The sequence below is a fragment of the Acinonyx jubatus genome, chromosome E2 (genome assembly GCF_027475565.1).
Source record: "Acinonyx jubatus isolate Ajub_Pintada_27869175 chromosome E2, VMU_Ajub_asm_v1.0, whole genome shotgun sequence".
Lineage (NCBI taxonomy): Eukaryota > Metazoa > Chordata > Mammalia > Carnivora > Felidae > Acinonyx > Acinonyx jubatus.
Window position 1 is genome coordinate 43237318 of NC_069396.1, and position 15327 is coordinate 43252644.

General features: G+C 47.4%; 1 protein-coding gene across 1 annotated transcript; it reads right to left on the minus strand.

Moving 5' to 3' along the window:
• Nucleotides 1-10897: 10897 nt before the first annotated feature.
• KRTDAP (keratinocyte differentiation associated protein) lies at nt 10898-14003 on the minus strand. The gene is made up of 6 exons (XM_015072021.3): nt 13854-14003; nt 12425-12463; nt 12283-12324; nt 12069-12113; nt 11337-11384; nt 10898-11062 (listed from the first exon to the last, which is right to left on the minus strand). Exons 1-6 carry the CDS (start codon nt 13938-13940, stop codon nt 11024-11026), a joined length of 300 nt encoding a protein of 99 aa, XP_014927507.1. The 5' UTR covers nt 13941-14003; the 3' UTR covers nt 10898-11023.
• Nucleotides 14004-15327: the final 1324 nt, after the last annotated feature.

A 15327-nucleotide genomic window follows, 5' to 3' on the forward strand; every position in this document is an offset into this window, starting at 1 on the left:
GCTGTCCTGAGAACAAGTTGTAAGGGGGCGGGGGGGGATCCGATCCTTGGAGGCCCTGAAGGATCTTTTCATCAGGTCAGCAGCGCTGGAGGGACGTTGATCCCTGCTGCTACATTAGGAATGAGTGATGTGGAATGAGGTGTGCCATGGTAGGGGAAGGTCTCTGACCCAGTGTGTCACAGGGACACTGTGACCACACACATCCTGTCAGGAATGCAGGGAAGGGAGGTCCTTGCTGTGGGAGGTGTTTGAGCCATTATGGCAGGGCCAGGATTGTGGATCGTGTGGAACCTTGGTGGGGGGGCGCCTGTCAGCAAGAAGTTATTGTTTGGCAGTCTCCAAGGAGGCTTGATTGCACATGCCCAGATGTAGGCATAGGCAAATTTTTTCCCGGTAGCCAAATTTTGAAAAAGTAAGAAAAACAGGTGAAATTGATTTTAATGTATTTTATTCAATGCAATATATCCAAAATATTGCTTCAGTAAGTAATATAAAAAATATTAGTGAGGTACTTCTATTCTTTTTTTTCTTCTAATGTCTACAATGCAGTGTATGTGTTTTCCGCGTATGTGTATGAGCTGTGCGGCCCGTATCTCAGTTATGGTTAATCACATTTCAGGTGCTCTGTAGCCACATGTGGCCTGTCGCTACTGCATTGGAGAGTGCAACTCTAATAGAAATAGAACACGTTGTGGAAGACGTCCTTAGTAATGACAGATGCTATCGCAAAAAAAAAAGACCAAAAGGGCAAGTGATGCTTTAGGTAGGGTGGGTCAGGCTGGGAAGACCTCAGCGAGGACTGAGGGAAGTGAGCCATCAGGGCAAGGAAAGATTGAGTCGTGCAGGCACAGTGAGCAAGCTTGGCCTATTCGAAGAGCTCCAGGGAGACCGAACGGCTGCACCAAAGTAAGCAAGGGAGTGGGGGGAGGTAGGAGATGAGTATCATGGTAAAGTCTATCGGGTTTTATTCTGAAATCATGGGAAACCATTGGAGGGTCGAAAGTGGAAAGGTGGCCCGATCTGATTTAACATTCAATTAGATTTAACATTCTAAAAAGGGGCTTTCAGAACTCCTGGGAAGTGACTAGGTATCCCATAGGTGATGGAGGGGCTGGTAAGAGGGTAGATGTGAAAAGCCATCAGCTGCGGTAGAGGGCACTGAGGACCATTAGCTCAGGTCACCAGGTGGAAGGGAGACTCAGGTTTACATGAGGAGCGTGAGGGGTCTGTCAGTGGGAGAGGACTGAGGGCTTCTCTTTTGTTGGGGTTGTCACTGGTTTGGGGGAGGGGCATTCAGGAATGTTCTAGTAGGTTCATTTGTTGGACAGCAGGAAATGCGGTGGGAGGTCTCAATGGGAGGATGGTCAAGGGTGTTCTGTTGTGTTCACTTCTCGGGAGCATCTAAGGACATTTTATCTGTCGAAGTTCTGGGGCCGCCCCCTCAGTGCATTGTTGTGGAGGTTTGTAATGAAGTGTGCCAGGCTCTCAGGAGGGACTGCGCCGAGGAGGTAGCCTGAGGAGTGCTGGTGAGCCACAGAATTCCCTCATGGCTGAAATGGCTTTGGGCAGGTGGAAATAAGGTGGCTTTACTGTTGCAGTTGTAAAATATTTTTTTTAATGTTCATTTATTGGGCGGGGGGGCGCAGAGAGAGAGGGAGGGAGGGAATCTGTGCCGTCAGGAGAGACTCAATCTCATCAACTGAGCCAAAATCAAGAGTTAGGTGCTTGGGGCACCTGGGTGGCTCAGTCGGTTGAGCGACCGACTTTGGCTCAGGTCATGATCTCACGGTTTGTGAGTTCGAGCCCCGCGTCGGGCTGTGTGCTGACAGCTTGGAGCCTGCTTCTGATTCTGTGTCTCCCTCTCTCTCTGCCCCTCCCCCACTCATGTTCTGTCTCTGTCTCAGAAATAAATAAACATTAAAAAAAATTTAAAAAGTTGGATGCTTAACTGATGAGCCACTCAGGCACCCCCCCTTTTTTTTACATTTTATTTTATTTTATTTTATTTATCTGTTTATTTGAGAGATAGTGTGTGTGCATGAGTGGGGGAGAGGGGCTGAAGGAGAGAGAGAGAGAGAGACAGAATCTTAAGCAGGCTCCATGCTTAGCATGGAGTTCAACGCAGGGCTCGATCCCACGACCCAGGGATCATGACCTGAGCCGAAATCAAGAGTTGGACACTCAACCACCTGAGCCACCCAGGCACCCCTTAAATATTTGATTATGAACTATTTCAAACATTCATCAAAATATGACAAACCATACTAACAAAGCCTGGTATACACATTCCCTTAGCTTTATCCATTTTAACATTTTGCATAACCTATCTGCTTCAGACTTGTTTTAAGAACTAAAACCTTATAGGGCACCCGGCTGGCTGGTTGGTAGAACATGTGACTCTTGATCTCAGGGTTGTGAATTTGAGCCCTACGTTGGATGTAGAGATTGCCTGAAGAGTAAAATATTTAAAAAGATGGAAAGAACTAAAACATTATAGACAGAGATAGAGCCCTGGTTGTACCTTCCTTGATCCTATTTTCTTCCCTCCCCCGAGGTAACACCATCCTCAGGTTAATGAAGATCCTTCCCATCTATTTTTTTTTTTTTTGCACTTTTACTGAAAATGGATATACCCACAAACATGTTTTTTAAGCTTTACGTAAATGGCTTCGCACCGTGGGTATCATTTTATGACTTTTTTTTTTTCACTTAACATTATGTTTTTCAGACTGAGCCTGCTTGAGACCTGTAGCTCTATCTGATTTTTTTTTTTTTTTTTTTTTAAAGAAAGGCAGACTGCCACGTGCAGCGCCTCATTTGGATGTGTCTGGAGTCTTGGAAGCTTGACTACCCTACGTTCTCCTACAAATGGACCTTGAGAGCTTGTTTGGAGGTTCTAGCAGGGGAGCGCAGCTACTCGTATACCCTTGACCGAAGAACGGTCCTCCTCTATCGGGGAAGGTCGTCCTCTTCGACCGAGCGCGCAGCTTCGGGAGGGATGCACATGGAGCGGTGAGGGAGGAAGGGGACACCCGCCTAGCCAGCCAGATCAGCCGAATCAACCCTGGCGATCAATGGGGTGACAGATGTCGCAGCCAGATCGCCCTCACATCCTCTATCTGATTTTTACTGCCAGATACCTACTGTTCCACTGGGTGGATATACCACATTTTCGTTTTTCCATTCTCTTCTTGACGGACGGTTAGGTAGTTTCCACCTTTGAGCTCCTGCAAACGCTGTTACTGTGAAAATCATGATACACACAAGACTTTCACGCACATATCCACAACTTTGGACCTCAGTGTTGGTTTTGTCATTCAGGACTTTGATGAGAAGCTTCAGTAACAGCAAGTTAAACCCAACCATGCTTTGCCCCTTTGAGTTTTACTTTCCTTTCTGTAAAATGGACATGATAACAGTACTGCATAAAGTCCTAAGAATTAAAGAAGAACATGAATGGAAAGCACTCAACACAGTGTCTTACGCGTGGCGGGCATCAATACCTGGGGGCTTTTTCTGTTTTACGGAGACAGGAAATTCAAATGGTTAAAAGTTCTTTGGAGTCTTAACAACTGGGTGGGAAAGCCGGCTCTGCTGTTACTTCCCGGGCTGCGCATGGGAAAGGCAACTCACTCTTCTGAGCTTCCGTTTCTTCACCTGTTAGAAGAAAGCAAATGAATGCAGTTGTGAGTATCCGTTCTCCAAACAGGAATCTGTCTGGGTCGTGATCGGACTGGAGTTGTATAGCAGAATAATAACAGCTGCCGTTCCCTATTGTGAATAAAACTGGGCCAATCTGTATTGTTTCTGAACTCCTAGTAGGTACCCGTATTATTCTTGTCCAGCAACATCTTATATGGAACCCCAGCATATAAAGTAAATGAAGTTAGAACTACCACAGTTAAAGCGGGGATAATATCATAGGTGTGTGCGGGTTTAATCCTGGCTCTGCCGGGTACTGGCTGTGTGAGCCTAAACAAATGATCTCTCTGAGATTCAGTTTCTTCATTTGTAAGATGGGGAAATGATGCCAACCTAATAGCGTTGTTATGTGGCTCAACTGAGATAATATATTCAAAGCACTTGGCATAAAGCCTGGCTTGTGATAAGAACCGAATAAGGGTGGCTGTCACAGTTGTGGCTGTGGCTGTGACCACCTTCGCTGACCACAGGGTGGAGTGGAGATCTCCCAGCCTTGCATCGGTGCCCTCCATCGTCTGGCCCAACCTGCATTTCTAGTCTTCAACACCTACACTGCAGCCAAGTTGAATTACAACGTCCCGTCTAGGATCCGGCACTGCTGGGTCTGGGCGTATGCTCTGCCCGCTGGGGGGACCATCCTCTGTCCTCTCCCTGGCTCCAAAAGAATGAACGTATGCTTTTTAAAACTTTTATCATGGAAAATTTCAGAATGTACAAAAGTTAGAAAAGCTAGTATAATGAACCCTCATGTAGTCACCACTCAGCTCCAGGTTTACCGACCTTGTTTCCTACATGCACCCCAACATCCTCGCCCCACTAGGTTAGATCCCAAGCAGTTTATTGTGTCACCTGTAAATTCATCATTATGTATCTCTAAGGGAAAGATGCTTTTTAAAAAACATAACTACAGGGGCGCCTGGGTGGCTCAGTCAGTTTAGCGCCCAACTTCGGCTCAGGTCATGATCTCACGGTTTGTGAGTTTGAGCCCCACATCAGGCTCTGTGCTGACAGCTCAGAGCCTGGAGCCTGCTTCAGATTCTGTGTCTTTGTCTCTCTCTACTCCTCCCCTGCTCACATTCTCTCTCTCTCTCTCTCTCTCTCTCTCTCTCTCTCAAAAATAATAATAAAAAACATAACTACAATACCATTTCATATTTGAAAGAGATGAATAATTTCTCAGTATCAATCTGTCACTGTTAAGTTTTTATCATCTCATAGATCTTTTTTTTGGTTGATTTGTTCAAATCAGGATACCAGTAAGATCTATACATTGCATTTACAGATAGCTCCTTAAATCTGTTCTTTTTTTTTTTTTTATGCTTATTTATTATTGAGAGACAGAGAGACAGAGTGTAAGCAGGGGAGAAGTAAAGAGAGGGGGAGACAATTTGAAGTAGGGTCCAGAGCCCGACGCAGGGCTCGAACTCACAAACTGCGAGATCATGACCTGAGCCGAAGTCAGTCGCTTAACCGACTGAGCCAACCAGGCGCCCCAAATTTGTTTTTATCTTTAAGTTCCCTCCCCCCCTCTTCCCCCCCTCTTTTTTTTTAACTGAAGAAACTGAGTTATTACTAGGCCTTTGGAATTTCCCATGGGAAATGCAAGCGGCAGGGGGAAGGGGGCTGGCTAATTTCTTCTCCGCGGAACACTTTACTAGGTTCCTCTGTACCTTTTTTCCCCCTGCAGACTGGTAGTTAGATCTAGATTCCAGAGGTTTCGTCAGATTTGGGGGGTGACTTTTGGCAAGAACTTCCCGGTGGTGATCTGCCCCTTCTATCAGATCTGCAGGGGCCGGCCTCCTTTACCATAGTCTTGTAGGATCAATCCACCGGTTCAAAGGTTGTCAGCCTGACCTTACCCCTTTAGAGTGCCCCGTCAGACTTTCACCTGGTGGGTTTTAGCAGTCATTGACATCAGCCTCAATCCACTATTAAGTTTTGCAAAAACGGTAACATTATAATTCCATTATCCCATTTGCATTTATTAGCTGCAAATCTTTGTATAAGAAAAATTGTTGGTTTGCCCTGAGGTACATTTATACAAGACAGAGAATAAACGCTTCATCTATTCCCTTTATTTATCAGTTCTCAAAATAATGATTTGGTCCCTGGCAGCCTCTAAAGGTAGCCACAGAATTTATTGTTGTTGTTGTTTATATTTTTTATTTTTTAAGTTTTTAAATTCCAGTTAGTTAACATTACAGTATTATATTAGTTGCAGGTGTACAATTTAATGATTCATCACTTACATACGTCACCCAGTACTTATCACAAGTGCACTTCTGTTTTTAAAATTTTTTTAATGTTTATTTATTTTTGTTAGTGTGGTTTGTCATATTTTGATGAATGTTTGAAATAGTTCATAATCAAATATTTAAGGGGTGCCTGGGTGGCTCAGGTGGTTGAGTGTCCAACTCTTGATTTCGGCTCAGGTCATGATCCCAGGGTCGTGGGATCGAGCCCCACATTGGACTCCATGCTGAGCATGGAGTGTAGACAGGGAAGGGGCAGACAGAGAGAGGGACAGAGGATCTGAAGCGGGCTCTCTGCTGACAGCAGATGTGGGGCTCGAACTCACAAACTGAGAGGTCATGACCTGAGCTGAAGTCAGACGCTGAACCCACTGAGCCCCATAGATGCCCCACAAGTGCACTTCTGAATCCCCATCGCCCATCCAACCCACCTCTCCTCTGGCAACCATCAGTTTGTGCTCCATAGCTGAGAGTCTGTTTCTTGGTTTGCCTCTCTCTTTTTCTCCCCCCATGATCATTTGTTTCTTAAATTCTACCTATCGGTGAAATCAAATTGTAGTTTTTTAGTCCCATTGTGAATGCCCAGCTGAAACGTAACTTCCCCTAGTTTTTTTACCCTGACTCAAAAGGAATTTCTCCCTTTTGCTGAATTTAAACACTCTTTTCTAGTGGTTTCCAGCACTTTCTATATGTGTACTTCCTTTATCTTCAGCCAGATCATAAGCTCCTTGAAGACATTTCTACACAGCACTTAACCTGATGCATCAGGCAGTGCTTCTCAAACTTTACTGTACATATGAACCATGAGGCGGAGGGGGGGGGGGTCTTGTTAAAATGCATATTCTGATTCATCAGCTGTGAGGTGGGCTGAGATTCTGAATGTCTCACAAGCCAGGTGATGCTGATGCTGCCGGTCCAAGGACCACACTGAGTAACAAAGAGGTATGGGAAATTGATTTCATTGATTCGGTAAGAAGTGCACAGTCTGGGCTAGTTCATGGGCTGGGCCCTGTTACCTGAATGCTATTTTTTTTAAATGTTTATTTTTGAGAGAGAGAGAGAGAGCCTGGGGGAGGTGCAGAGAGAGAAGGAGACAGAATCCTAAGCAGGCTCCGCGTTGTCATTGCTATCACAGCAGGCTCAATCCCATGAACCGTGAAATCATAACCTGAGCTGAAGTCGGACGCTTAACCAACTGAGCCACCCAGGCGCGCCAGGCCGTTTCCTGAAAACACAAAGGGTTCTTAGAGAGTTTTAGTTCTTTAACATATTATTATTTTTTTTTTTTTTAGAATTTTTTTTTAACGTTTATTTATTTTTGAGACAGAGAGAGACAGAGCATGAACAGGGGAAGGGTAGAAAGAGAGGGAGACACAGAATCCGAAATGGGCTCCAGGCTCTGAGCTGTCAGCACAGAGCCCAACACGGGGCTCAAACTCACAGATCGTGAGATCATGACCTGAGCCGAAGTCGGACGGACACTCAACCGACTGAGCCATCCAGGCGCCCCTTTAACATACTATTTTAAATATGTTTAAGAGTGCACAGAGTTAAAAATGGGTTTGGTTTTGGTTTTGGTTTTTTGTTTCTTCGTAAAATCCAGAAGGACTCAGAGTGAAAGTACATCAGTCCCCAGAGGTGATCGCTGTTACTTCTTGAGTTTTATTCTAGAGATATTTTATGCATGTTGGAACATGTATTTGTACTGTCTTTTATGAACATACTATTCACACTTCTCTGTTGCTTTCTTTTTTCCTTTTACTCTATCTTAGAAATTGTTCCATATCTCAACATATGTCTCTGCATTGCGTTTAGTGGGTGGCATAGTTTCTACCCAAGATGCTCTTGTTTGGATGACGTATACAGTGAAGTGGGACCATGTCCTGGCTTCTTCCTCATCCTACACATTCCATAGAAAGTAAGGGGTCTTGTCTTCCATTCTTTGAATCCTCTGAATCACCTGGCCAGGGGTGGTATATTTTTGTCAGTTTCATTTGATCTAGAATACATCCACCAATCGTCTACACAAACATGTATACACTTCTTTTTTTTCCCTTAGGATTCCAGTCCTCTTAGAATTAAATTACCACTTTACTCTGTATTCCCTTAGCACTCACAAGTTACTCAAAGATAATCTCTTGTTTTAGTAGCATCTTACTGTGAAATACTGTATACGTAAGTGCGTATAAAATGTATATTGACAGACCTCAGGCCATGTTACCCCAAAATATGGTGCCTTGGCATAGTGAACATTTCAAGCTGAAGTAATTTGAGAAAATAGTTGCAGGAAGGACTCTCTGACCTTCCCCTGAAGCAGACCCCTCACGTGACAAGTACCTTCACTATACCCTGAGGAAAGGATCATCTTTATCTCCAAGATGGAGTCCCCCACAAGAGGAATCTGAATGAACACACCTTGCTAAGTTTTCCTCGTTTGCCACGCTGACTTTATACCCTTTCATCCTATCACATTTTTTCCATGACGCCACTCTTCATCAAACCTGGCACAAAAACAGCGTTAACTACTTCTTCAGGCCTTCATTTCCTTATGAAGGCTCCTGTGTCATGTAAAATGTATATTAAATAAATGCGTACGCCTTTCTCTTGTTAATCCGTCTTTTGTTACAGAGACCTAGCCAAGACCTAGAAGGGTAAAATGAAAAGGTATTTCTCCTCCCCTACAGTATATTTAAGGAAAAAATAAAAACACGAATGGTGTCACCACCCCCCTCCAGGTGCCCCTCCCCTACCACAGGATGGTCTCTCCCTCTAAGGAGATGTGCTGATTTGACATTAATCATTCTCCGGCTTTCCTTTTCTCAGTGGTCCTGAAGCTACAGTGCATCAGAATCATCTAGAGGGCTTGATAAAACACAGATCGCTGTGCCCTCCCCCCATTTTCTGATCTAACAGATATGGGGTGGGCCCAAGGTTTGCGTTTCTCAAAAGTTCCCAGGTAATGCTGATGCTGCCGATCCCAGGTCTACACCTAAAGAACTGCTTTAGCTCAAAAACGCTCTCAACTTGTGTGTCATGATGACTCTTGGCCTCCCCTAAAACCCAGCCACTCAGTACAAGCGTCTTAAGGACCTCCCCTCCTCCCTCCTCTACTCATTCCTATCACCCGAATTCCGAGCATTCAGTCTTTGCTAAATATTTCAAAGGATTGTGGCATTTGAGCAGCCTCCATTTTTTTTTCTTTTCTGTTGATGATCCCATTTATAAGTTGCATCTCATTTATGTGTGTGTCTATTATTGTTCATTAGCCAACAGGAAGGATAGAAGCAACATTCACATGTCTTACTTGTCTTGTCTGGAAGCTCTTTGTAAACAGGAACCAAGTGATGGGGTTCAGAACGTGCCACCCCCTGAAATAACACTGCTGTTTAAGCTGAAGGCGATTGAGAAACAGCAGATGCAGGAAGGACTCTCTTGCCCTTTCTACCTCAAAGCAGGTCATAAAATTGTCCTTGAGAAAGGTGCCCTGCCCGTACCAGGAAGAGAAGAACGTTCTTATCAGCAGAGACCTGGAGTCAACTCCAGTCTGTATAAACAAAGCTACTAAAATAACCCTTACCTTCCATTCGTTTCCCCCATTTATTTCCTAATCACTATCCCACAGCATATTACCCGTAGTCCAAGCCCCTTTGGTCACATCCCCACAACTTGTCATTCTTCGTGCAAAAAGGTATATGAGTTTTTGGGCCTAATGGCTCCTTTGAGTCTTCATTTTCCTTCCGAAGCCTCCTGTATATGTGTAAAAATATATCAAATAACTTTGTATGCTTTTCTCCCGTTAATCTGTCTTCCGTCAGTTTAGTTCTTAGGCCAGCCAGAGAATTGCGGAGGGAAAAAGGAAGTTTTAGCTTCCCCCCATATTTAATTTCCCTTTGTAGTCCACTTCCACAAGTAAGCTACAGGCCACAGTTTGCAAGCTCAGTAGCTTGTATAGGCCAAAAGGCAATGTAAGTCAGTGAAACTCGCAAAGTGGAATTTTACTGACCTGGAGACCATGTCCTGTAAAGAGGGCAGCTGTTAAACCTTGACTAAAGCCCATCACAAGTCCATTGCTCTCTGATTTTCTGTTTTCAAGAGAAACCAGAATTAATCCCAACTAATTCAACATTTTAAGGACACAGAGCAGACAGAGATTCCAGGCAGAATACGTATGCAGAACTGAAATGGAAGCCATTCCGTGTTTCAAGACCTTTGCAGTCAGTGGTTGGATGGATGATTGGGGAGTGAGTAAATAATGATTCTGGGTCATTGCGGCAGCTCTTTACGGGAATGGAAGGAAGACGTCACTGTTGAGTACCTACTGTATGCCCAGCCCTGTGCAAGGGGCTTTACACACCTTATCTCTTTTGACTTTCATAACAACGCCACAGGGTAGTTATTATCATCCTTGTTTATGTCCACACTCGTTCCACAGATAAAGAAGTGGAGATTTAGAAAGGCACAGGGTCACATCACTAGTTTTCTTTATTTATAGGTTATAACCTACCTACCTAATTCTTAAAAAAAAAAAAAAAAAAAAAAAAGGATCTTAGATGAGCTCGTATGATTTCCGCTGTGTCCTGAGCCTTGGCTTCCAGATGTCTCTGTTATACCAAGTTGCCACCACCAAAGGAATCAGGTTCTCAGAAGGCAGTTGGGGGAGGGCACCAGTGGTTCCGGAAGCAGATTTGATTCCTTGCTAAGATTCTGGGGATCTTAGCAAGCGACTGGCAGCCTCATGCTCCTCAAGTATGTCAGCCAGTCCTGAGGAGCTAGGACACACGGTGTCTCTTGCCATCCTGATAAGCCCTTCCCACCTCCTCCTTCATCACTGCCCACTACCCTCTCAGAATTCAAGACTTCTGCCTCCCAGTCTTGGAGTCTACTTCACCCTGATTCCCTCCTAGAGCCCAGTGGGATAAGGACAGATGCACATACAGGAGCTGTCAGGTTGGAAAACATTTTATTGGTGTCGCTGAGCCTGGAGAGAGTGATTACAAGATGGTGATCAGATCCCACACTTAGCCCCTCCTCCAGTGGGTGTCAGCAGTGCTGGGTCTTGAGGGGAACAGTCACTGGGCGTCGGGAGTTGCACTCCTCAAACCCTTCAGCTGGAGGGGGAGAGGGTATGTTCAGAGTGGGGACCCTCGGGTGCGGGGAGCTGGAGTCCCCCTGAAGCCCAGGACGGGGCAGGGCGGGGGGGCAGCGATGGAAGGGAATCTCCACCCTGATCTCAGGTCTTATTCTCTAAAGACAGTAGCTGAGATTTCCCTCAGCTTTAGTGACAGAAATGTTTATCTCGTTACCTGTCCGCCCTTCCTCCCAGATCATCTGCTGCTTCCCTCACCACTGACTTCTATCCTCCTACAGCCCACCACCTCTTACCTTTGGAAAGGCATCCCAGTTGAGGAAAGGAAGTTTCCTTTTGATAGACTAAGAGAAAAGAAAGAACGAGACTGATGTGTTACAGGTCAGGGGAACGTGGATCCGTAAACGCTCAGTGAACGAGCTGTCTGTAGTGGCCATGGTGTTCTCGTTCTGTAATTCTAGGAAGAGCTGCTATTCCCTGAGCCCTTGTTCCGCGTCTGCCTTATACTGACTGCTCTGTAGGCATGCGTTCATTTGGGCTGCACAGCTACCTTTTGAAGGAGGCGCTGTCACACCCTCATCACAGGTAAGGAAGCTGAGGCTCAGAGACCAGGTATCTGGTGGGGGCGGGGGGCACATAGCAAGTGTGAGCAGAGTCTCACGACACAGCCTCTAAAGCCCACTCTGTCGCGGACTTTGCCTTCTAAGTGTGGGCAAGGCCCCCAACTTAGGACCTCAGTTTCCTCGTAGATGGTATGTGGGTTCAAAGAAACTCTTGGCTGATTAAGTTCTGCCTTCTCTGGAACTGTCTTTATGGCCCTGCTCCCCCCCGCCTCGTGCGGAAAAGAAGCGTGGCCATGTCAGCCTCCCGAAGAAACTTTCTCCCAACGGGCAACATTCAAGCAGGGCAATTACTCCCTCCTGGAACTCAGGAAAGACCCAAAAGGGCTATTATTACTAGAACGTGTCGACCTCACCCTAGAAAGCCTGTGAACGGTCAAGGAGAGGAAGGGGTGCCCACGCTCTTACCTCAAAGAGGGCATGCCAGTTCAGGAATTCATCGGGCTTAAAAGCCTGTGGAGACAGAGAGACCAGAAGAGGATCAGTTTCAGGGGAGGACAGAGCTCAGCCCCTGGCCCCCTAAGAAAGGTGAGGGGTCCACAGTGGCTTTACAAGCCCTCTACCAAGGCATTGATCTTTATGCTGTGGGTATTGGGGGGCAGCACTGGAGAATGGTACTTACAGCACGCAACTTGTCGATGTTCAAGAACTGAGCATTAAAGTTCTAGGCAGAGAGACGGGGCATTGTGAGGGTGGCTAAGGAGCGTGAGGAGGAGGGCACAGACTCACGCTGGGGGCGGGGAGGGGGGAAGCAGGATGTTTACCTCAGGGCCTGCCGCATAATCACCGATGGTGGTTTCTTCCTGGAAAGTGAAGGGGAAAAAGCCTACTGATCACGTAAGGGCAAGTCCTCGTCCCCAAACCCTCTCTGCCAGCCCTGCCCTCCTCCACAGGCGGGTCCCCGAGCCGACAGCCCGTTCTCCTCCGTGGGGCTCGGATAACCTGTTCTGTTCCAGTAAGACAGATGGTGGACAGATGAGCAAGGCGGCAAGAAGGGATTGGAGAGTGGCGTGGGTGAGGAGCTAAAGCCCAGACCTACACCCGTGGCAGGCAGCAGGTGCAAAGGGTGGAGAAGAGACGACTCCTCCCAGGAAGACCGAGCTAGTGTTGCCGTGCAGTTGACTTGGGCTGGTCTTGAGACCCCTCTGCTCGGCCCGTAGAGCCAGGTGGGGGAGGTTAGCACACAGGTAGGAGCCAGGCCGCCCAGGTGTCCTGCCTGCCTCTAACTGATGGAGGTTGGTTTGCTTGGTGACTTTATTGCCACCAAAGTCGGAGTCACCATTTCCCTTCCCCATGCAGACACTCCCCCAGACCTCAGAGCATCCCATCTTGCCACTTGCCCTGCTTTAGTTGTCCGGCTTCATTGTCCGTTACTTCTTCCTTCCTGTGACAGAGGCCACAAACGGGTACCCTACAGGCTAGACCCAAATGTTTAGCTCTTACAGGAGGTTGGCCCGTTTTGTTTTTGTTTTTTAATTTGGATAAAACATGTTTAATTAGTAAGAATACCCAAATCAAATTCCCGGTTTCCCCCTGAAAATTTTAAAACTCTGGCCACACCAGGTGCAGTTTCCTGCTTAGCCACAGCCAGATGGACTGTCCCTTTTTCCACTGGGTGGGTTCCCTCCACCTCCCCTGGGGCCCCGCCAGCCTGCCTGCTCACCGACTTCACTTGCTTGGGTCCCAAGCAGTTGTGCCCGTGACCCCATCTTAGACTTTTAAATTCAGCACACTCTCCCCCAACCTTGGGAGAAGATGGGGAGAGAGGGGCCTCCAGTTCCTCCTGGCTGGAGACTGCAGCCTAGGGATCCTTGCTATGGCCTGGGCTCCAGAGACAGGAGGAAGCTTCCAGTTTCCTGGAAGACATTCCCTGGGAGACCAACAGAACGCAGGTGAGGCTGAGCCCAGATGACCAACATCAGCCCCTGTCTCCTCCCAGGATTCAGTTGTCCAGCCTCCACCCATCCTCTCCCCACCCCTTCCAGAAATAAAGCACATCCATATACATGTCTTCCTGGGGATACTTTGTCTCCCTTCCTCCTGTCTTCCCTTCCTCAGAGCCCCTGCTTTGCATTCAAAGCAAAGATCGCGTCCAACATAAGAGCCACGCGTCCAGTAGAGCGTACAGGTAAAGAAATCGAGGACTGAGGGAGGTAATAGGTAAGAACAAGAGAATCCAGGCGCCGCGCTCACCTCGGAAGTACCCAGGGAGGCACCCTGAGCAGAGTGGAGCACCACAAGCGAGAGAAGAACCACAGCAGGAAGGACTGGGACCTTCATGGTGTCAGGTTTGGGGTGCTCTGAGGCGGGGCCTCACCGCTTGCCCTTTATATTCCCGGGAAGGTGGATATGAGCAGAAATGGGGTCCCCACCCCACTGACTCACCCCCAGATCCCGTCGCCCGCCCCCGGGGCTCTGGGAGCGGGAGGTGTAGACTGTTCCCCACTTATCTTGGATTTCTCAATTGACACTCTGCCCCAGGCACTAGGAAGGTGAGATGGCAATGGGGTGCTTCATGCAAAGGGAGCTGGGATGGAGACAGGTTGAACCTGTCCCTCCAAGGGATTGGCAGTGTCACCCAAGCAGCCTCTCCTTTTGCCTTTGTCTCTTTCCCTTACATCCTTCATTCTGCTCTTATACTTCAGGCTTTTTCCCACCCTACCCAATTCTGTATAAACCCCTCAGATGGCACCGAAGGCCTTTCGTGCTCTGGCCTCAACCTGCCTCTCCAACTTTGCATATGACCCCACATTCTGGCCAGACTGGACTCCCTGCCACATCTGCCCTTCTTTGTCCTCCAACCATCTTGCCAAGCTCTTGCTTATCCTAAAATGCCCTTCTGTCGTCTCTACTTCTCAGAACCTGACCTCCATCTTGGGTGAAGCTTCCCTGATTTTTCCCATCATCCCTCACTGCCCTCCCCAACCCTCCCCATACCCTTCCCTTCTTGGCATTGCCACAGCAATTCATCTGTTTCTCTCTCAGGTCGTGAGTTCTGAGAACTCTATCTCAATCACCCTTAGACGGCCCTCCGCCGTGCCTTCCACAGAGTGCGGGCGGAGCCAGCACCTGTTAGATTGGATATGTTAGGGATCAGGCATCCTTCCACCAAGTACGCTTTCCTCCTTTATCTGTCATCCAGCTGCCCATCTCAAATTCTCGGGTCTTCAGAGACATGACTGTCTTGAGCTAAAAAAACAAGGAATAGAGAACACAGGGGGAAAGAAAACAACACAAAAACACAAAGCAGGTCTTAAAGATACCCACTCGGAGATAAGAGCTAGATCCTGAACTTTGAGTGCCTTCTCCATTTCAGTGGGCTCACCCCACCCCCCTGCCCCGCTCCCCAGCTCGGCAGCTGCATCGCCTATAAGTGACAAAATATCCTAATCAAGCCACCTTCTCTACTGTGAGGTTCAGGTGGCCCAGCCAGTTCCTGGTGTAATGGGGAGGTGTCGGGACATAGCCTGACCATAGCAAGACCTTATTTAAGAGCAAGCCTCTTCACCCTAACCTGGTGCAGTGCGCATGGATGGCAGGCCTGGGGTAGAGGGGCTAGATGGCACTCACAAACGATCTTTAGGAACCCCAGAAGCTGGTGCTTCGGTTCAGTTCCCATGCTGCCCCCCACACCCCAATCTTGGCCCCTCTGTAGCCTCAGGAAGCC

What these genes read in the sequence shown, in the direction of transcription:
- KRTDAP (XM_015072021.3), bottom strand. Translation starts at nt 13,940, where the DNA reads ATGAAGGTCCCAGTCCTTCCTGCTGTGGTTCTTCTCTCGCTTGTGGTG. An exon ending in CCTCCCTGGGTACTTCCGAG is followed by an intron (nt 12,464 to 13,853) that starts GTGAGCGCGGCG and finishes TTCACTTTCCAG; the next exon opens with GAAGAAACCACCATCGGTGA. An exon ending in ACTGGGATGCCTTTCCAAAG is followed by an intron (nt 11,063 to 11,336) that starts GTAAGAGGTGGT and finishes CTCCCCCTCCAG; the next exon opens with CTGAAGGGTTTGAGGAGTGC.